Raw genomic sequence first — 23,038 nt, 5'->3', positions numbered from 1 at the left:
CCAAAGTGAAGCAGATGGGTTCCGGTGGTACATGGGAATGGAAGTGCAATTTATGCAAAAATGAAAAGACCTTCAAGGGCTCTTACACAAGAGTGAAGGCTCACATTTTGCATGAAGAGATAAAGGGTATTGATGTGTGTGCACATACCAAAAATGCAAAGGCGAGGTCTAAATTCAAGAAAGAGAGTGATGATACTCAACGGTTGAAGGATCAAAGAAGCAAAATCGGCGTGGGCACTACCAATCCTCGTATGTCTGATAGCATTGAGCCAAGGATTCTTCAGGAAGTAAGAAAGAGGAGGGCACTAGAAGTAGAAGCAGAGTTATCAAAGCCATCAACTCCAATTCACGACAACATATTGTTGAAAATGCTTGATAGTCAAGGGAGACAATAAGCTGACTCAAGAGTGGCAAGGGCCATCTTTTCTTGTGGCATCCCCTTTAATGTGGTTCAATCCCCATATTGGCAGGGTTTGGTGAGAGCGATTAACAAAGCCCCTCAAGGTTACAAGGGCCCAAACTATGAAAAAGTCAGAACAATTTCACTGAAGAAAGAGAGGCAACTTCTTGTTGAGGTCCTGAAACCAATTCGTAACTTATGGGGTAGTACAGGGTTTTCCATTATCTCAGATGGTTGGACCGACACAAGACGCAGGCCTTTGATTAATGTCATTGCGTCATCACCAAAAGGAGCCATGTTCATCAAAGCAAAAGATTGTTTGGGTGAGATAAAGGATAGTAAGTTCATTGTTCATATTTTAATTTCTAATATTGAACTAGTAGGGCCTGAAAATGTGGTGCAAGTTATCACAGATAATGCACATGTTTGCATAGCTGCAGGCTTGATTATTGATTGTTGAGAGTAGATACAATCACATATTTTGGACTCCTTGCATTGTCCACAATTTGAATATGATTTTAGAAGAGATTGAGGAAAAAACATAATGGATTAAGGAGGCCACAGGGCAGGCTAGGGATATTATAAAATTCATCACCAACCACCACCTATCTCAAACAATATATTGAGAATACTCCAAATTGGAGTTGTTGAAATTTGCTGAGACAAGGTATGCCTCAAACTTCATCATGTTGCGTCGCCTTGTTGACGTTAAAAATGCATTAATGAGTATGGTGGTGGGCCCAACTTGGGCTGAGTGGAGACAGGCAGATCCAGAGAAGGGAAGTATGGTGAGGAGGGTGTTGGTTGATGAAGATTGGTGGAGCAAGATTGATTTCTTGCTCAAGTTCACATCACCTGCATTTGATCTTCTTCGAGATGCAGACATAGAGAAACCTTTCCTAGGAGAGGTTTATGATGGCATGGATACCATGGTTGAAAAAACTGCGGAAATTATTGCACAAGAGGAGTGAGGTCCATTATTGTTACCTGGTGGAATAGCCTCAACACTCCATTGCACACTTTGGCACATGCTTTGAATCCTAAATGTTATGATGAAGAATTCATTACTGAAAGCAATGGGAAGAGGAAGGCTCCACATAAGGACAAGGAGGTGGCCAATGGAGTGAAGAAAGCCTTTAAGAGGATGTTTCTAGCTTCTTTACTGTTGGAATTTCTAAGTCTAACCCGTTAGAAACCCTTCATATACTTTCTGATTTATTCCTACCTACTTGTTCTGTTCATTAACAAGTTATTTACCATGTAAATACTGGAAATAAATACAAGTACATGCCCAACACATTACAGATCATCAATTGAAGGAAACAAAACAAGCACACAAGTGACATCATTGTTTTTGGACCAATGTCCCAGGAAAAACCCAATGCGGGGAAACCGGTGCAGCTATCTGAGGGTTTTATTATTATGCAATTTCTGAATACAATCTGGGTGCCAAAACTGGCTCACCCAACAGAGAATAATCTCGGCAGTAGTACCTCTCATTCCGAGACAGATGCTCCGGCTGAAACCCCGGATAAACACTCCAGCAGCTTCTCAGCTCCAATTTTCCCCACGAAAAACCCCAGCGTCAGCCTCTTCTGCCCTCTGCGTCAGCTTTCCCGACAGTTCCTAGCAGTTCCAGCTTCTGCCCTCTGCGTTAGCTTTCCCGACAGTTCCGGCAGTTCTTGATAGTTTCGGCTGTTCCCGACAGTTCCGACTTCTGCCCTCTGCATCAGCTTTCTCGGTTGTTCCGGTAGTTCCGGTTGCTGCCCTGATCCTCCCGGCACTATCTTTGCCTCTTTTCTTCTGTATTCACTGCCCCTCAGCTGCAACTCTGATCACTCTCTCAACTTTCTCAGCAAACCCTGCCCCAGAAAGTCGAAATCTTGATCAACTTGGTGTGTTCTCCAAGTGACCCTTAGGCCTCCTCTTATACTTTTCTCGTTGACAAATCAATGACGGAAATTAAGTCCCCAATCAACGACTAAGATTAGATCTGGCTTGATCCATGACTTTTGGACCATTCTAACACAGTTTTATATTACTTCACATTAATATTTTATTTTCCCTAAGTTTAGACATAGGGACTCCATTAAAAAATATTAATTATTTTAATATTTCCCAAACTGTTTAGAATCTGCCCAAACCCTTTTTAGGTATTGGAGATCTCATGTGCCTTAGTCTCTCCACCAATTTTCGTGGCTAGAGCACATCCGATGCTACCCCAAATCAACATTTACAAACTGATGTACGGCAAGAATTTGCTTGTTTTGCTGCTGGATTAGAGGATTTTGTAGACATATCAACTTTGGATGAGAGGAGGACCATGGACCCAGTTAAGTGGTGGACTTGTCATGGGGCAAGTAGTGTTCATTTGCAAAGTCTTGCCACTCGTATTTGATCAAAAGTGGCAATCTCTTCATTAGCAGAACGAAATTGGAGCACCTACAGTTTCATTCATGGTGTGAAGCGCAACAAGTTGGGATCGTAGAAGGCAAGGGACCTTGTATATGTGCATTCAAACCTACGCCTCGTGTCTCGTAGGGGTGAAGAATATACAAGTCGACCTCATGAAGATTGGGATGTGGATGTAAAATGTCCAGATTTAGAGCTCTTTCTTTATGATCTTGCTATTTGTGCCAATGGAGATGCAACTGCAACTGGAAGTACCCGTTGTGAAAATTCCAAACTATAATCCTATTGCAGCAACTGGAAATTATTCTCCTAATTGTTAACTTTATTGAACAATTTATCTGTTGTTTTCTACGACAAATATTGAATAAATCACACCGCAACCTTCACAAATAAAATACTGCGGAAAAATAAAACGCTGGAAGCTAAGAAATGCTAGCACACACATAAAATTAACACAATTATTTTTGGACAAAAGTCCCGGGAAAAACACAATGCGGGAAAACTGGTGCAACAACTGAGGGTTTTATTATTATGTAGCAGTGAGAAATTCTGAGTACAACTAGATGTCGATATCTGGCAATCCTACAAAGAAAAGTACTAGCAAAAATCTAGTAAGGAATTTTCTCACCCCACAGGAAAATCCCGACACAACTTGCCTTCAGAAATTCGGCCCTCTGACTCTCTACGTCAGCCTCTGCGATGTCTGCTTGACGTCAAGCCTCTAACTGGTCTCTGATGAAGTCATTATGCCCTCTACTGGCTGGAAAAATGCTTCTCCAACAGTTTGGGACTCCTTCTTGACCTCTAGAATTGAAGACGTCTTTCCCTCTCAGCAAATTGAGCTTGCTTTTAGAAGCTACTGTGTAGCCCCTACGTCAATTTCTCTATCGCTTTTTTGCCTCTCTGCAAATGCACTCTTTGGATCTGGAATACTTCCTCCAGCCTCACTATCTTTGCCCCTCACACACTGCTTCGACCTCTATCTCTCTCCGGCAACTAACTGTTGCTACTCGAGAAATCGATCTGCCAAGAAATCGAACTGCTCAAGTGTATTCTCCTTCACCACATCGCATCCTCTTATAATCCTTTGTTGGAGCACCAACAACCAAGATTAAAACATAATCGATGGCTAGGATAATCTCTGGATCGATTCGTGTGAGTTTCTAGATGATTCTCACCTTGACTTAATTAATATTGATTAATTAGTCATATTCCCTAAGTTTAGACTTAGGAAATATTTAAAAACTGGTCAATAATCTAATTAAGCTATTTCTAGGCGGAATTTCCAGAAACGATTTTTGGGTTTTGGAAATCTCATGTATTCTAGCTTCTCCACCGAATTTCGTGGCTAGAACACATCAGATTCTACAAAAACTAACACTCCCTCTTAGAGAGGAATGTGTTATAATGCTGCACACCCTGCCGCAACACTTCGTCTCTGTATCATCTCTGTTACGCTGTTGATGTCTGGCCGCTGCTGCCCACCAACTACTGCGCAACTCTGATGCTGCATCGGTGCTGCTGTTGACACTACTATATTGCTGCCAAGAATGCATCTGCACTACAACTCCCTCTCATCTATTGTTGCTGCAACTGAAAAGCATCCAAAATATTGAACCCACTGTGTTCAGTATGATGCATCTGTCTCCTGAGTCTCTGACTGATACTAGCCTCTGCACTATCACTGAAGGATCTACGCTGCTACTGACTCTGCACTGTGCCAACCGCATTGCTGCCAACTCTGCACTGCGCTCCCTAGGACCTGACTGCTACTAGTCTGCAATTGTCACTCTGGTATTGACTGCATCAACTGCCATTGATCCATCCTGCTATTGAATATTGTGGGCCCCCTTTGTCAGGTAATGATCCATGAGGTGGACTCCTCAAGGATCTTGCCCACCTGTAGCACTCTGGTGCTACAACACCAAGTCAACCCACCTCACTCTTGGAGGTATATCGACAAACATAGCGAAATCTTCCTCCAGCCTAGAGGAAAGCCTATCAATCTCTGCTGAAGTTGCCTGCTGGTCTTGCTTCTCCTCCTTGTCCTTCTTCCTGAGAGGACATTGTGTACAGTAGTAACCGAGCTCACCACACCTGAAGCACTTGACCTTTGACAAGTCCTCCTTCTTTCTCTGCTCCCCCTATCCCTGAATGGAACCCTTTGATGTGAGGGCCACATTCTCCTCCTCCTTCACCACCTTCTATCCATTGTTGCTGCTGCCACTGATGGAGCTCTTTAATAGAGCTTGTCTCAACTCCTACTGCTGCAAATCGGCCCACATTCTATCCCAGTATGGTATCCTATCTCTGCCCAATATGCTTTGGACAAAGACTTACCAATAATCTGAGACACTATTGAGTGCCAATCGCACTAGCTCCGTGGGTTGAGGTGCTGCCCCAACAACTGAAAGCTGGTCTCAGACCTCCTGAATCCTGGTAAGGAAGGGATCTATGCCGTCCCCTTTTTGCATCCGGATGCATCTCAACTTCTCCTCATGAAACATCTCCCCTGTCCCTGAATGGAACCCTTTGATGTGAGGGCAACATACTCCTCCTCCTTCACCACCTTCTATCTGCTGTTGCTATTGCCACTGATGGAGCTCTTTAACAGAGCTCGTCTTAACTCTTGCTGCTGCAAATCGACCCACATTCTATCCCAGTTTGGTAGCTTATCTCCGCCCAATATGCTTTGGAAAAAGACCTGCCAATCTTTTGAGACGCTATTGAGTGCCAATCGCACTAGCTTCGTGGGTTGAGGCGCTGCCCCAATGGTTGACAGCTGGTCGCGGACCTCCTGAATCCTGGTAAGGAAGGGATCTATGCCTTCCCCCTTTTGCATCTGGATGCATCTCAAATTCTCCTCAAGAAACATCTTCCATTGCTCGAAATTTCCTTGCATAACGTGGAGAGAGCATCCCACATTTGTTTGACAATATCTTTGTTATTTATATGTGAGACTATATGATCCCTGACTCCATCCAGGATCATCGGCGCCATCTCCTTCTTGTATTATTTCTGCTGATTTGCATCCTGGGGAACTGCCACTACATTATCATTGTAGGCTTTCAGGCCATATTCATCTAGAAGGAAGGACATCCTAGCCTTCTAGATGACATAGTTGGAAGCTCCATCCAACCTATCGTGATCTCTAAGGCCTGCAGTGGTCATATTTGAAAATGTCAAAAACTCCCTCTTTCCCTGTGCTCGATTGATGCTCTGTTATTCGCACCCCCTTCTGGAATGTTGGGCTCTGCTAGCTACTCCTGCTAATTTGCAACTGGAAATTCAAACTTCCGAGATTCGAAGTTCCTTGAGGAAAATTTTCCCTCTTTTTTGTGTGCTTTTCTCTCTTCCACCCGACGTTGTTTTTGCTCTAGCAAATTGTTGCAAAAACCTCTGCGTCCAACCATAAATAAACTTAATGAAAAATCTAAGCTGCTCCCTCTGCCTCTAGAATCACTCAATTTGGAAAATCAAAATTTTCTGCCTTTTTGCCAAAAAAAAATCGAATTTCCTCAAATAACTCGGCCTGCCTGGCAAAGGATTGCGTTGCTCCTGGGAATTTCGACTTGCTGCTCTCACAGAAATTCTTCTTTCGCCTCTATGCCGCTCCCAGCGAAATTCCTTCTTTCGCCTTTGTACTCCCGGATGATCAACTTTGCTTCGATACCATGTGAAAATTCCAAACTAGAATCCTATTGCAACAACTAGAAATTATTCTCCTAATTATTTATTTTGTTTAACAATTTATTTGTTGTTTGCTATGGCAAATATTGAATAAATCACACTGCAACCTTCACAAATAAAATACTGCGGAAAAATAAAATGTTGGAAGCTGAGAAACTCTAGCACTCACACATAAAATTAACATAATAATTTTTGGACAAAAGTCGTCGGAAAAAACCAATGCGGGAAAACCAGTGCAGCAACTGAGGGTTTTATTATTATGCAACAGTGAGAAATTCTAAGTACAACTAGATGCCAATATATGGCAATCCTACAGAAAAAAATATTGGCAAAAATCTTGTGAGGAATTTCCTCACCCCACAGGCAAACCCTGACATGACTTGTCTTCAAAAACTCACCCTTCTGACCCTTTGCGTCAGCCTCTGCGCCACTCTGCTTGATGTCAAGCCTCTGACTGGTCTCTGATGAAGCCATTCTACCCTTCGCTGGCTAGAAAAATGCTTCTCCGACACTTTGGGACTCCTTCCTGGCCTTTGGAACTGAAGACGTCTTTCCCTCTCAGCAAATCGAACTTGCCTCTAGAAGCTACTGCGCAGCCCCTGCATCAGCTTCTCTGTGGCTCTTCTGCCTCTCTGCAAATGCACTCGCTGGATTTAGAATACTTCCTCCAACCTCATTGTCTCTGCCCCTCACACACTGCTTCGATCTCTAGCTCTCTCCGACAACTGACTGCTGCTACTCTAGAAATCAATTTGCCAAGAAATCAAACTGCTCAAGTGTATTCTCCATCACCACATCAACCTCCTCTTATAATCCTCTGTTGGAGCACCAACGACCAAGATTAAAACATAATTGATGGCTAGGATCATCTCTGGATCGATCTGTGTGAGTTTCTAGATGATTCTCGCCTTGACTTAATTAACACTGGTTAATTAACCATATTCCCTAAGTTTAGACTCAGGAAATATTTAAACACTGGTCAATAATCTAATTAAGTTATTTCTGTGTGGAATTTCCAGAAACGATTTCTGGGTTTTGGAGATCTCATGTATTCTAGTCTCTCCACCAAATTTCATGGCTAGAACACATTTGATGCTACAAAAGCTAACACTAGTAGAGTTGCCTCTTCTGTTGATCAAACATATTGTTCTATCTTTGCCATTGATGATGAGGAGTTTTATTAGTAATTTTATGTTAATGTAGCCATAATTGTCTTTAGTTCATGTTTTATTTCAGTTTTAGCACATATAGCCTCACATATAAAGGCTGATTTTGGAGTCTTGGATGTAAAGCTTCATCTATAAAGGCTAATTTTGGATATTTGCATCATGTAATCATCTATTGGAGTTAATATAAATTTGGATTTCCTTCTAAAATGTCATTTATATGTCTCATTCTTTCTTTTCTTGCAAAATAATGTGTATATATATATATATATATATATATATATATGACGTTTCGGTCGTGTTTCCATTTTCTGGGGGTCACGTTTCAACCGTCCCCGTTTCAGAAACTTCTAGACGTTTCGGCGTTTTGTGCAACTTAGTTGCCAACAAATTTTGACAATGCATCTCTTTATAAAGTGTTGTGTTCCCCGAAGGACAATAGTGGGTTACTTTTCCTCGAGGAGTTGTTCAAATTGATCATTGATATGTGGGTTCATTTTTGGAGAGATTGGGGCTGTGTATTCAGAGAACATATTTAATGGTATGATTCTTGGAAACTTTACTCCTTGCTTTACTAGATGCATGTCATGACACCTATTCTTAATTCTAGATGGACTTCTTTTGATCTTGATAATATTTGGGTGCATAGACATTAGAGCATTTGGTCCATGTGCTTGTCTTATATGTTGTATGTGTGTTTGCATGGCTTGCTATCTATTAGGGATTGTCACCCAAGGTTCACCGTGCTAAAATTGGGCTGATAGATGGACTTTATCTAGTTTGTTGTAACTAAGAGACAATGAAGCACATATTTTGGGATTGTCCATTTGCTATGGATTACTAGCAGCACATGTAAGACCAACACATAGCTTTATTTTAGGGAAAGGTGCATTGGAGAGTCGCAATCTTTGGTGATTTTAGAGATCTTGTATTCTTGAAGTTCATAGAAATTTAGAACTCCCTCAAAGTCACTGCATTGTTCACTCTCTCGAAGTGAAGCTTATGTGCAAATTTGGTTTTACTAATGAGTTCAGTTCACTTCAGGCTTTTTGTTTTAATTGTAGGGAAAAGATATGTATGCAATTGTTAGCTAAAGGCTTTCTGCTAATTAAAGATGCCAAAGAATTAGATTCTATAACTTATGTTAATTTTATTTTGCATCCGTAGGATTGTGGAAGAGGATGTGATCATTGAACATGCCTGTTTGCTTTTTCTTATTCTTATGTAAATATTTCTTTGTTGATATATGGGGTATTTAAAAAAGTGATGTGCTGGCTATAGGTTGAGTTTGTTGAATACAAGGATATGACACACGCACCCATGAAGATTTATGTTGACCAAAGATTGGTTGGTGCCCAAGGATGCTGGATTGGAGCTTGATATAATTAACAAAGTAACAAAGGCCCCAAACAAATTTTGCTAAGTCCCTTGAATACAAAATTTCGAGACATACATTCACGAAGATGTTTGTTGGTCAAGGTCCGAGGATGCCTGATGATTATAGGATTAGAGCTCAAGGCCACTATCAAAGTAACCGAGTTCCCCGACTAATTCAACAAATGCATGATTATGAAAAGTCACGTATTTGTGGTAGGGTAAGTCCCTTGAATATGGAGCTGTGAAACACACCCATGAAGATGTAAGCTAACCAAGGTCTATTACCCTTTGATGATGTTATTGGAACTCGAGAATCGAGACCATTAACAAATCATAAAAACCCTCACCAATTTCACCATTGCTTGACTCTAAAAAGTCACATTTGTTGGCAAGCTAAGTCCCTTGAATATGTCATTATGACACGTGCATCCAAGGAGTTCTACATTGGCCAAGGTCGGCTAATGCTTGGCAATCCTAAGATTGGATGTTGAAACCACTAAGAAAGTCCACCCAACCAGTTCCACCTGTACTAAAGTCAGGTGTCAATGTTAGCATATGTCCCTTGAATACAAGGTCGTGACCCATGCACCCTTAGAGATGTACGTTGACCGAGGTTGACTAATTCCCGAAGAGGATTGGATTGGAGCTCAGAATTACTGACAAAGTAATAAAGGCTGCTAGTCAATTTCAGCAATACATGACTCTAAAAAGTCATGTGCTAGTAATAGGGTGAGTCGCTTGAATATGGAACTATGGCACATATATCCACGGAGATTAAAGATCACCAAGATCATTGGACCCCAACAATGTTGGGATTGGAGCTCGAGACCACTAACGTAGTAATAAAGGATTGCAACTAGTTTCACCAGTGCATGACATTGGAATTTCACCTATTGGCAAGACACTAAGTCCTTTGAATATGGATTTATAACAATCAAACCCTTGGAGATGTAATATGACCAAGTTTGGCCGGTGCCCAATGATGTTAGGGTTTGAGCTTGAGACCACTAACAAAGTATCAAAGGCCCCCAACCAATTCTAGCAACACATGACTAAAATCACACGCTAACAAGAGGGTATTCCTCGAATATGGAGTTTGGACATACACACACCCATGGAGATGTTAGCTAACTAAGGTTGGCCAACATTTGGTGTTGCCAGGATTGGATCTCAAGGTCACTAACAAAGCATCAAAGGTCCCCAGCCAATTACTTGAGCTCATACATTAAAATGCCATATATTGGCGGTAGGCTAAATTCCTTGAATACAGAGTTGTGGCACATGCACCCATGGAGATGTACGCTGATCAAGGTTGCCTGATGCCTGGTGATGCTTGAATCAGAGCTTAAGACCACTAACAAAGTAACAACCACCCAAGTTCAAAATATTTTGGCAACTTCATAATTCAGAAGACATGCTTAACTGTTTTTGGCTTGTGACAAATCACATATCACTCCATTAGCCTATTGAGATGCAGTCCATCGTTTACTGCTAAACTTTTGTTAAGAACAAGCAATCCAAGTACTTGAGTCTTAAAAGTAGAGCAGGACATGCAAGTAGAATGAGCCATGATTATTTTTAGTTTGGACTGACCTTGATTGTGATCTTGAACATTCCACTTTCTGTTAAGATGGACTGCCATTACTCAACTTGGCTGGATCCTGTCATGAAGTTCTTTGGTTCAGTGACCAATAAATGGCTCACTGTAAGACCGTTTCAAATCCTTCCAAAGAGAATCACGAATATCTTAACAAAGATTGAAGAAATAGTCTTCTGGAATTGCCTGACAGTTCAATGATAGTGGGTTGGTCAACTGCATGAAGTCTTTTTGGGAACGATCAAGTACTTGCCATGAGAGCCACACACAGAAAATGAGGTAAAACTTTGGCACAGCAATCGCTCTTTGTAAACTTGCCTCGAGTTATCGTATGTTGAATTGGCCTTATATATCTTGTGGAAATGATTTTTATGAAGAAATTGTGGGGAATTTCTATGCTTTTTCCCGGCTGAGCTTTCTACATTATTGCTCAGGTGTGATTCTAATTGTATTGGATTTTTGAATTTTTCCTGACATATTGGAACTGTAACTAGATCTTTTGCCAGTCCATGTTCTGTATTACACAGGTCTTGTGGATGTTGATGTGACTTTAGAAATGCACAAATCTTGGCTTATTGTTGTAGTTGCATCCAGAGTAGTTTACAATTACTTTAAACCAGGTGGTTGTAATTTATGCGATTTATAGCTCAGGAAATCAAGATTAGTCGTATATTTGTTGGCTGTTTATTCAACGCATTTCTTTTAGTGTTTTTTCTGGTCTTGCAGTTGAAATGAGTTTCAGTAATTGTATGTCTGTATGGAAGAACTGAAATTAAATTTTACTTATATGTTACTTTTTCAGTTAGGTTCACTTGGACATACTTCAACAATTTCATATGTGGCTGAAATGGCAAAGTCAGTCCTTAAAGAAACTGGACTTCTTCCCCATATAAATGCTGGAATTATTTCAAGGGCCGAGGTGCAAAATCTGAGACAGGTCTCTGTCAGCCAGGGGTTAATGTTGGAATCTATTTCAGAAAGGCTGTTGGAGTTTGGTGGACCCCATTACCGCTGTGTTGATAAAGTGCCACAGACTCGTGTTCAGATGATAGTTTCAGCAGGTACTCTTTTATGCCCTTGCAAGTGTAGTTCTATTATTGATATCATCCTGCCCTGCCAGTACTGTTTTGTTACAGAGTCAACGCTAGAAGTCTATGGCTGAAGGATACAATGCATTTTTTTTAATTCAGAATTTAGTGTGTATTGCTTGAAATAATTTCAAGAATAACGATTAAAATACTATAGATCTCTTGGTGAGTGTTACTGCTCAAACTCTCACTCAATTTGTTGAAGTCCAAACCACAATGTGAGAACCCAAGGGCAACTTGTGTTAGATTTTGGTAGCATCGGACAGGTGTTCTAGTCTCGATTTGTGTCTCAGAGGCTAAAGAACACGAGATCCCCAAAATCTAGAAAGGTTTTGTGAGATAAGCTTGTGGAACCCGAACACCTTACTTAAATTAATTGATTAATACTTAAAAGATGCCGAAGTCTAACTCAGGAAAATTGATTAATTAATGAAAATTAATTAAGGATGGTCAAGATGCTCTAGGGACTCACATGAATCAAGTCTGAGATGATCTTAGTCGTTGATGAGGATCTAATCATGGTCGTTGAAGCTCTAACAAGTCAATGAGATGTAGAGAGACACAAGAGGGGAGCGTATTTCCCTGACAGGTCCAGCTATCCAGTTTCGGTGATTTAACAAGGAAGAAGAGCTCGAGCTAGAGGGATAGCGTCAGAGAGAGGGAGCAACAGAGAGAATTCCGGAGGAGTTTCCCAATAGATTTCCAGTGTTGGAAAGGCAGGAAAAGGGAAGCCAAAATTTATTACAGAGAAAGCCGTCCAGGTTGTGCAAGTTAGCCAGTCTAGTTGAGTGAATTGCTGAGAAGTGTTTGTATCAGTTGCTGGAGGCTGGAAAGATCATTTGGAAGGCAATGCGAATTTTTCTAAAGGTAGGAGGAGGCTAGATGACCTAGTTTGAGGCTGATTCAGGAGTCGTTCAGACTTGTGCAGGCCAACAGTGTGAGCAACCAGGAGGTAGTGTGAGTAGGCTAGGCTAAGTTATTTTTGCAGAGGGAGAAATTTTCTCTAAATTATATGCTGGAGGATTTCTAGTTGGGGATCCAGATATTGTACTAAAATTTTTGCTGTTGCATAATAATAATATAAACTCTCATCTGCTGCACCGGTTTTCCCTTCGGGGTTTTTCTGGGGACTATTAGTCCAAAAATTATTTTGTCAATTTTTATTATGTGTGCATATTTTCTCAACTTCAAGTTTATTTTCTGCAACGTGTTTTATTTTTGGTGAAGACTGCAATAGTGAGTTTATCAATATTTGCCATAATAGCAAATAAATTGCTAAACAATTAGTAGATAAATTTCTAGTAATTGCAATCAAGGAATTTTCACATGGTATCAAAGCATTGAAGATCAAATTAGAGGCTCAAAAGCAAGAGGAGCAGGATTGTGCAATTTCAGAGGGAGATCTGAGCACAATTTCTCCATATTTGCGCATACCAGCTAGGTAGTGCGAATTGCTGGGAAGAAATCAATTTCTAGAGGCAGAGGGTAGGAAAAGTTCGATTTGCCCAAAGCAAAATTCCAATAGGCAGTGGATTTGCCGGATAGAGGGTTCTAGTGAACAGATCAGTTGATTCGTTGAGCAAATATGGGCACACAAGTTTTGTAGCAAGGGTTTTAACTGCAGATTTGTGTCGGCACAAGAAGAGAAGCACACTGAAGAGGAATTTACAGAATTTCTCAGAGGGTTTTGAGATCTAGTTTTCAGGAGGAGATCCAAGTTTTCCAGTTGCAGTAGACCGTAGCAGTTTTGCTAGTCAGCTAGTGCGGGCTTCAGGAGCAACAATTTGTGTTCTAGTTTCGGAGAAGGACTTTCGAAAGGTAAAGCGAGTTGCCCAATTGAGGTAACAAGGAGCGTGAATTACTAGAGAAGGACATCTGAAGGCAAGCAGTAACAGATCTGCGCATTTCCTGAGGAAGTGTGAGTAGTAGAAGCAGTGTCGCAGGAAAGAGAGGAGATTTCAATTTATTTCCCAGCTTTTGAGTTTTTTGCAGGGATGGCCGCAATATGTCTCATAGATTAGGGTAGACTTGACGAAGCCTCACATTTTGGTGTCTGGAAAGCAGAATGCAGTTTTTGTTAGATATCTCAACCCTTTGTCTTGTGTAGCTATCTGTCAAAGGGGTTTTTCATGGAAAGTCTCTCCAACTTCTCCTAAAGCTCATACCTTTGTTGAACCTTTCCATTGAATGAGCCACCTTTCCTCACTTCAAACCTATCAAGGAAATATTTTATCACGAGTATTGTTGTTGCTCAGATTGTACATGCACTGCGACAACGACTCAGGTTGGGAGCTGTCACCCTGATTCCCGAACTATCCGTTCTAGTTGTCTCCCAACAACAGGCTATGGGGGGTAGTCCCTATGGAAATGTGAAGGCGAAGGACAAGTTGGTATCCAACAAGTATGGGAGACACAGTGAGTGGCCTAGCTACTTGGTTAAATTTAGCAAGATCTTAAGGATTAGATTAAATTCAAATATGAGACCAGTGCCTTATGGAGTCAAAACTCTTGCTTATTATTAAATTAAGACCAAGTAACCAGATGGACAACTGCTGCTTAGATGCTTCACTAACCTATATGCGATGCAAATCCTAAGACCTAGGTGTGATGCAAGGATCTTGGTTACTTTTAGTTATATGCCTAATCTAAGTATGACCTTCCCTTAACTGTTTTGAAGCTAGGCTCCAAGGTAGGTTGTGGGAAGGAGGCCAACAGGAAGCAAGCAAAGGTTTGATTAATGATACCTTCTGTTAGGCTCCTATCACTTGATGCCTCCGACGCTGCAGAGACGTGGCTTTAACGACTGCAAGGTCACCGTGTTAACCACCGAATAGTTGCTAAGCCCCTCAAGCTAGATGAGAAGGGTGGCCCTAGAAGTCAATTGACCAAGCTTATGCTTGGAGGTAAATTATTAATGCAACTAGGCCTAGAATACTTATGCAAAGGATGTGAGTGAACCTTGAGTTGAGATTGTTTAATCATTTAAGTACTTAAGTTATGATTACTTCTTATGACAAGAGTACTTAATGATGAATTATAAAACAATCTTACAACCAAGAATGTGTTGATTTTCTTAATGCCAATGTAAACAATATACCAATCCACAAGATGCTTAATCAATGATAGCAATTAAAGGAATTTAAAGCAATTACTTAACAATTAGCCAATGATTACCAATCACAATTGCTCGAGATATTCCATTGATGATTATCAACAATCTTATGCCAAAGATAATGTCAGAAGTTATGTTCTTTAGACAATGCCACTTATTTAAGAGATACTTGATTAAAACAACCAAATAGATTCTTCAATGCTTTAGATCACAAGATATCAATATGCCCAAAGAGACTTAAGATATTCAACACCAAGAGATATTAAGATTGGACTGGAGTGCTTTAGTGAGTGTTTATTAGATGTAAACTTATGGATTAACTCACAACAACAAATGTGTTAGTGTACTTGCAATAATTAGAAGCCAATCTGCTATAAAATCATGAAGCATGAACAAAGAGAGATCTTGTGTTACTTATATCGCAATCACGTTTAAATGAGCAATTATGAAACTTTTAGGACAGCAGCAAGAAAATTACTCTAGATCAAGAAATTATCAAGCATGTGAAAACCAATTATGATCAATGAAATGTTAAGTGACTTGCCAAGTGAAAACAAAAGCTAACTAATCCTCTTATGATGTGTTATTCACTGTTATATCAGATCTGAAAACACTTATGACAGCAGTAAGAAAATAGTGAAAACAGTGAGCTATTTATGTTGGAGTGTGCCAAAAAGTGCCGAAAATTCTCAAATGCTAAAAACAAGCTTAACAAATTGAAACTTTGGATTCTTTAGCCTTATGTGACGAAATCTTCAGATCTGATCCATTGATTATGCAGAGATATTTCAGTCAACAAATAAGTAGATCTGTGCTCAATAATCAATGCCCAACACTAGTAAATTTTTATCACGAGTTCTTAGTGTGCTTAGGCAACTTATAGGTGAATTTTAGAGCATTTAAGCATGGGATTTATCACTGTTATGAATGATTTAGAGAGTTGTAGTAAACAGTGAGGGAAAATGTGGGTTTAGAGATCAAACCCTAGGTCCAAGGCTTTGAAGATTGCTTGCCCAATTTGCCAAATTTTTTCCAATGGACTTGGCACCTAAAAACACCAAACTTGAACCAATTTCTTCCTACAAAACGCACCAATATTCAGTCCAAAAAATTTCAGAGATCAACCAGAGATGGAGGAGAGGCAAACTAGACCCAAGAAAGGCTAACGCTAGGCCTAATAGGGCTAGCGTTGGGGTTAAAGAGGCCTAGAAGGCTAGGGAAAGATGCCAAAGAGGATGACATAGGGGCTAAAGGAGGCAGCAAAGGGTTGGACAAAGAAGGCCGAGAGGGAAATAGGGCTAGAAAAGCCCATGACAAGCCCTTAGGGCTGTCATCTAGGGTTTAGAAGGAAGGTCAAAACCCTTTAGGCTTACGGCAAGGCCAAAAATGGCCTTAAAAGCCCACAACTAGGGCTAAAGAGGAGGCTGAGGCCCTTAAGGGCTTACGACCAATCTCTAAGAGGTTGAAAAGGGGGACATAGGGCCTCAAAAGGCTGACGCAGGGGGCAAGGAGGGCTAACGCTGAGGATGGAGGAGGATGCTAAGCCTTAGAGCCCTAAAAATTTCGAAACCCTCACCAAAAAATCAATTTGCTTCAGATCTTCAATTTTTCACAAATTCTTCAGTGGCTGGCCCTGCAAAAATTTGTAGAGGCTAGATCTTACCCTCAAGGGCCTAGATCTAGCTCTAATCCAACTATTTTCCTTTGATCTCACCTACACAAATGAATTTACAAAATCTCAAAACCCCAATATATATACAAAATTTCTAAATAATTCAAAACCCTAAAAACCCCAGCTGCAAAATAAGAATTAGAAAATAATTTACAAAATTATATTATACAAATTCTATTTACAAAATGTACAAATATACAATGCTTAGAGAAATTTTTGAGAGATAATTTTTTGAAGATTTTTTATAATGGCTAGATGTACTTTGAAAAATAAATGCAAGCTACAGCCTTAGCGAAGTTAGAAAAACCATAAAAATATTTGAAGTCCAAACAAGGTCAGCCTATGCCCACAGTTTGTGAACTTGGAGCCCAAGGGTTGGGGAACTTGCAAACACTATATAATTCTTCAAGCATAAACCATTAGAACAACAATGAATTAGATCATCTAAGATAAGCCCAAAACTTATCAATAGAATGTTCCTATCATCTACAATGAAATAACGATTTAATTTAAAAATTTAAACACAATATAGGAATGCCAGTACCCAACACATACCACAAATCAGTGAAACATAGACATCATGAACTACACCTCAAAGTCTTTATTATGATTATTCAAAAACATTGCCAGCGGGACAATAGTTCTACATCAGCTTTTCTGCAGAATTACATTAGCCAAATATCAGATGGCTTGAGACACAAATGACCTCTAATTTATAGATAAATCCTTCAAGTGGAAAATAATGGCTAGTTGGCTTGATCATTGTCAAAATAATCTCGACCGTTGATAAATCTTTGATGATCTTTTAATATCTGCCGTTGAAAATATTTATTTTTGAGGAATTTTCCAATTTCTCATTAAACCCAAGCTAATTTCCTCAAAAAATTAACCTTGACTTGACCACCAAGGCCCAAGGGTCTGATTTTTCTTGAAATTTTCAATATTCCCTTCGTGGGGGACCTCCAAAAATTACTTTATTTAAGACCCACGATTTTTTCCCCTTGGAGAATTTAATTTCTCTAGCAATTAATTTTTTTACTCTAATTAATTAATTTTCTGGTTTAGGACTAATTTTATTTTTGCCAGAAAAATTAATTAATTGACACTTGAGGGGATTAATTATTTTTTCCACCCTCAAATATTTTAGCCATGGTGTCTAAGGGACCATGTACTAAAATAATTTTTTATATAAGATTTTACATAATTTACCCCTCAAAGGGAGAATATCTATTCGTTATACACCCTCAATTAATTACCCAATTCTGCGACACAATATGATCTAGTAGACCAAGTGATTTGTAATAAAATATTTTAACTAATTAGCGTAAATTATTCCAAAATCACTTTTACATAAGACTCTACTAAAACACTAGGACTCACCTAAGACTTTGACAATAAATTTCACTTTAGCTTTGGGGTGAGGTTGGAGGGAAAAAATCTGCCAATCATCCGTGCTTAGACACACAAATGAATCAGTGAGACGAAAAACCTCCTAGGATGAAATTCGTCGCTAAAATAATATGCTTACCTAGGTTACATACATACATGGTCTTACTAACATCATTTACATTACAAATTTGCAGAATGGTTTTACAATGACATAATAGCTGATGGCTGATGACCTTGATCTTTGAAAAAATTGGCACAACAGCTTCATTGGAACTTTGACAAAATGCGTGCAACAAGTATTACTGGGACTCTTCCCGTCGGTGAAAATCCAAGAAGAGTGGGGGACTTAGGCTGTGGTGACAGTGGGCCTCTGTCCCAAGTGTAGTTGTGCCCTCTAGCTTTTGTCTCTTTATAAGGCCTGCTAGTTTGTGTAGCAATAGGGGTGAATATCTCTGTCTAACAAGGTGAAATACATCCCAAAAACCCTCAATTTGCCTAGGGTGCTCACGTTAGGAAGCTCTCATCACCTCATGTTGGAGCAGTGTGAAAAGGGGGTTAATGTGCTAGGCACTCTCCAAATGAATGATATCGACCATGTAAGTGGGGAATCCTCATATAGAATAGACTTTCAAAGTGTTAGGCACTCTCCAAATGAATGATGTTGGCCATGTAAGTGTAGAATCCTTGTGTAGAATAGACTTCCAAAGCGCTAGGATGATCATTCACTAGGCATCATGTATTGCCGCACAACATATAAATCATGTGCAACCACCTAATCTTAGCACAACATAAGAAAAGAGACCATGTGGAACTCCCCATCGTTAGTGTTACAACAAAATCTAACACCCATAAAAGTCTAAAGTCCGAAGCACAAGGTGTTAGCTTTGTGTAAGTCAGGAAGGCTGCCCATTGTCACCCTAATAGCTCTTCCTCTCTCTTTTGGTCGGCTCTTCCCCAACTCGAAGCGGCTTCCCTAAAGGTAAGATTATCAATGCTATGGATTTGGGGTTCAAGGTGAAAATGAAGAGTAAACCTGGATAAAACAAAGTGTTGTAGCATAATGTATGGAAGTGGAAATGGAAATGGGAAAGAGGGTTTGGAAAGGAAAGGAAAGGGATATGAGGGGAACAAGGAAATGAAATGATGTGGGACTAGTGCCTATCATGTTGATTTGGGGTAGCATCGGATGTGCTCTAGTCACGAAATTTGGTGGAGAGGTTGGGGCACATGAGATCTCCAATACCCAGAAAGGTTTTGGGTAGATTCTAAACCAATGTTACTTGGGAGCGGGAGTGACATTTTCAGAAGCTCCCGGTTTGGGAGCGAATCCCGGAACGATTTTTTAAAAATATATATATTTTTTATATTTTTTAATTTTTGATACATATATGTCAACAAAAACATGTAGAATGATGAATTAGATATAAAAAACATAAAAAAAACATAGATTGATCATTGAACCATATCACATCAATCATCTAGAAGTTATAATCTTCATCAACCATGTCCACAAGTTAGTAACATACATATTACAACTACAACATATTGAGTCTCGTGAATCATGATTCATCAAATTCAATCTTAAAGTTTTAACTTCAAGCTTTCAAAATTGAAAATTCAATATATAACATTTATCATCATTGATCAACAAAGTTGTACTTGTAAGCTAAGTTTAACCATTACAAGAAATAATATCTTAGATATTTCTAAGTTCTAATTGTTAACATGAAATGAAATGTTATAAAATGAAACATGAATAATGAAATGAAATGAAACAACTTTAGTCTTTCATGAAGCATCATATTCATAATTCACAATCATTACCAATGAGTTATAATTGCCAACTTCAAACTTCAAATTTTCATTGTCATAGTTATATATTGTTTACAAAAAATATCATTATGATATGAAAGAGTCAAGAGTCAAGAGTCAAGGACTCAAGACTCAACAGTGATGAAAACTAATAGAAACTAGAAAAGACAAGTAAACTGTAAGTCTACTTGTGGCCCTTGCCACGAGAGTCTCCAGGAGTATAAGCAGGTCGTGGTGGTCTTCTAGGAGTCTCCCGCACAGACCGATGACCAGAACTAGAAGGCATATGCCCTCCACGTGAGGGTGTAGATGGAGGTGGCGACAGCAAAGGAACAAGACTTGGAACTCGAGCATTGCTACTGGATGGTGGAGGTGGCATGGATGCTGCAGCTGCTTCATCTTCATCCCTTATAAGTTCCTCTTCCAGTTCTTCAAGATGTATAGTGCCATCCTCCAAATTGTCTTCCTCTGGGTGGTTGTCCCAAATTTTATATGTGGGATCCTCATTAGCCCGATCACAGTAATGACTCAACAACCTCAAGTTGTAGTGCACATAAACCAAGTTTTCTGCTCAGTTTTCATTGAGTCTGTTTCTTTTCACATTATGTATGAAGCTGTAGGTGCTCCAACACCTCTTTGCAGAAGAAGTATTTACAACCTGTGACAAAACTTTTTTTTGCCAATTTTGGCAAAAGTCCCTGGACGCCATATGTTTCCCACCATGTCAGAGAATAAAATCTGTATCTGTCTCTGTCTTCCATTGCATGGAAGTTACCAAACAAACCAGTGCCACTGAATTATTTGCCTATTTCAAGGCACACAGCTGCACATTCCTCCCTGTCAAGTATCAACTTTTCTAATGTTTGCAAATATCCACTAGTTACCTCTGCATCTAAATGGGGTTTGGTCCTAATCCCACCCTGTGGTGCAGGTTGGCCCAACCAAGATGTAGAGTAGTATTTTGGCGTAAGGATATACGCCAAGCAATGTAGTGGAAGATTAACTTTATTCCACCGTTCACACACACAATCGTGAATCAGTATGTACAAGTCGGGATCTCTGTTATGAACAATATCTTTTATTTGCCCCAACATGGTATCCATCTGCTCATACACCTCGCCAATCACTGGTTTATCTGTATCTGAAAACTGAATCATGTGATAAATGGGCTTGGTGAAATCCAATACTTGCCTCACATTTTTCCAAAACTGACCATCAAGAGCGGCCTCCTCCGCCAGTTCAAAACCTCGTCTGTCAGCTGCATTTGTAGCCCTTTCCTTTAATACTTGCCAATGTGGACTTGATACCATGTTAGCCAATGACTCTCTTACCTTCAAAAGGCACCTGAAGGTGAGGTAATAGCTACCAAATCTGGTCTTCGCAATCTTCAACAACTCCAATCTTGAGTGACTGTGGAAAAGGCCATGGGTATTGCTATGATTTGTAATAAATTTTATCATTTGTTTTCCTTTCTTGTACAAATCACCAATCCATTTGTATTGTGCATTTTTGTTCTTGACAACATCATGCATCAGCAGGTTCAATGTGTGAACCAAACATCCAGACCAAAATATGTTGGGGTATTTATCCTCAATAATTGCTCCCATTGCCTTACAATTAGGAGCATTATCAGTGATGACTTGGATGACATTGTATGGCCCAATACGGTCAATTGTTTCAAGTAATGCTTCTGCAATGTTGATGGCGGTCTTGAACTTGTCTGCGTAATCATGTGCAGTTAGAAAGATGGCACCACTAACAGACACAACAAGAACACTTATCAATGGCTTGCCTTTTACATTTGTCCATCCATTAGATACAATGGACACCCCATGGTCTGTCCAAGAACTTGTCATTCTATTCAAAAAATGTGATATTTTTGCTTTTTCATGATCAAGTCCAACGGTTCTTGCCTTGTCATACCCAGGGCTCTTGTATCCTTTAGGGGCATCATTTATGGCAGAAACCATTTCGTGCCAATAAGGTGAGCGAAGAACATTGAATGGTATCCCACATGCATAGAGAAACCTATAAACGTTTGAATCCACATCATTCCTACACCCCTCATCAAGGAAATCTGATATGGTTCTACGCCTTAAAGCTGATGACCCTGTGCCTCCATATCCACTGCCTTGGGAGGATGCTGAAGGAGTTCTTTGTGCTTGTGATTGTGAGCTTGGTTCAAAGAAACCCATTGATTTTTTAGATTTGTATTGGGCTTCCTCCTCTTCCCTTATGTATTTGGCTCTATCTGCTGCTGACACAGCTGCACAAGTTTTGATTCCTATTTGTTTATCTCCATCCCATGGCCTTTTCCCGCAGAGGTGTTTTCTGGCACAGGTGTATGAACTTGTGTAATTATTGTTGCAATGGGGGCAATGAAATTTAGTGGTTCCACCTCCTTTCCCTGCTTCAGGCCTGTTAACATATTTCCACAATGGGGTTTGGTCTTGTTTAGGTTTTTGAGAGTCATGTTCACCCTCCTCCAACTCCTCCTCACCGGGGTTTTCATCAAATCCACTTTCTCCAGCTTCTTCATCCCCCTCTTCATTTTGGCCCTTCCATTTCCTACTCTCTAGCACCATAATAACCATAAAAGGGACCAAGAAGAGGAAAATGCCAATAAATATAGCTAGGTCCATGATGTTTGATATTTGTAGGCTTTTGAATCTGCAAAATTTAATGGGAATATGAATGAGAAAATTAATTTAATTTTTTTAGATTAATTAATTTAATTTATTAGTTTTATTTAGATTCATGATTTTTTTACTAAACAAATTAAACTAAACTAAATTAAACTAACCAAACTAACTAAACTATACTAAATTACTACCTAACTAAGGTTTAAAATACTAAATTACTAAGTTACTAACATAACTAACCTCTTTGCAGGCTTGCTCCTCGGCGCTTGCTCCTTGCTTCTCCTCGCTTCTTTGCTCAATTTCCTTCACTCTCCAACTTCTCCTCAACTCATTCAAGTGACAATGAATTTTTTTTTTGCCCCTCAAGTCCTTTTAAAACTTTTTTTTTTTTTTTTTTAAATGAAATTTTTTTCGGGTCGCGGAATTTTTTTTTCGCCTGAATCGCCCCCGGCATCGCACGTGTCGCTCTGGGAGCGAAAATTAAACGCTCGGGAGCGATTGGGAGCGAAGATTAAACGCTCGGGAGCGATCGCTCTCGATTCTGGCAGGGAACGTAAATTTTTTTATCAGGAGCGTGCTCCCGAGCCGCTCCTGCCTAGAGCGCGGATTGGGAGCGGGTTCGAAGGGGGGGGGAGCGCTCCCCTCAACTCTATTCTAAACAGATCAGGAGATATTAAAATA

At 39.9% G+C, this 23,038-nt stretch overlaps 1 protein-coding gene across 2 annotated transcripts in view; it reads left to right on the top strand.

The window, feature by feature from the left end:
* The window catches only part of LOC149202209 (uncharacterized), a 511,066-nt gene that overhangs the window by 29,165 nt on the left and 458,863 nt on the right, over nt 1–23,038 (top strand). For both annotated transcript variants that reach the window (XM_089403126.1, XM_089403125.1), the window contains exon 2: nt 11,445–11,703. In XM_089403126.1, coding sequence (XP_089259252.1) covers nt 11,445–11,703 — 259 coding nt within the window. The remainder of the gene's footprint in view (nt 1–11,444; nt 11,704–23,038) is intronic.

This window comes from Pinus tabuliformis, chromosome 2_1 (assembly GCF_031772625.1).
Source record: "Pinus tabuliformis cultivar Carrire ecotype Pingquan chromosome 2_1, CPIR1, whole genome shotgun sequence".
Lineage (NCBI taxonomy): Eukaryota > Viridiplantae > Streptophyta > Pinopsida > Pinales > Pinaceae > Pinus > Pinus tabuliformis.
The sequence above is the reverse complement of the archived record's forward strand: the minus strand, read 5'-3'. Positions and strand labels throughout refer to the sequence as shown.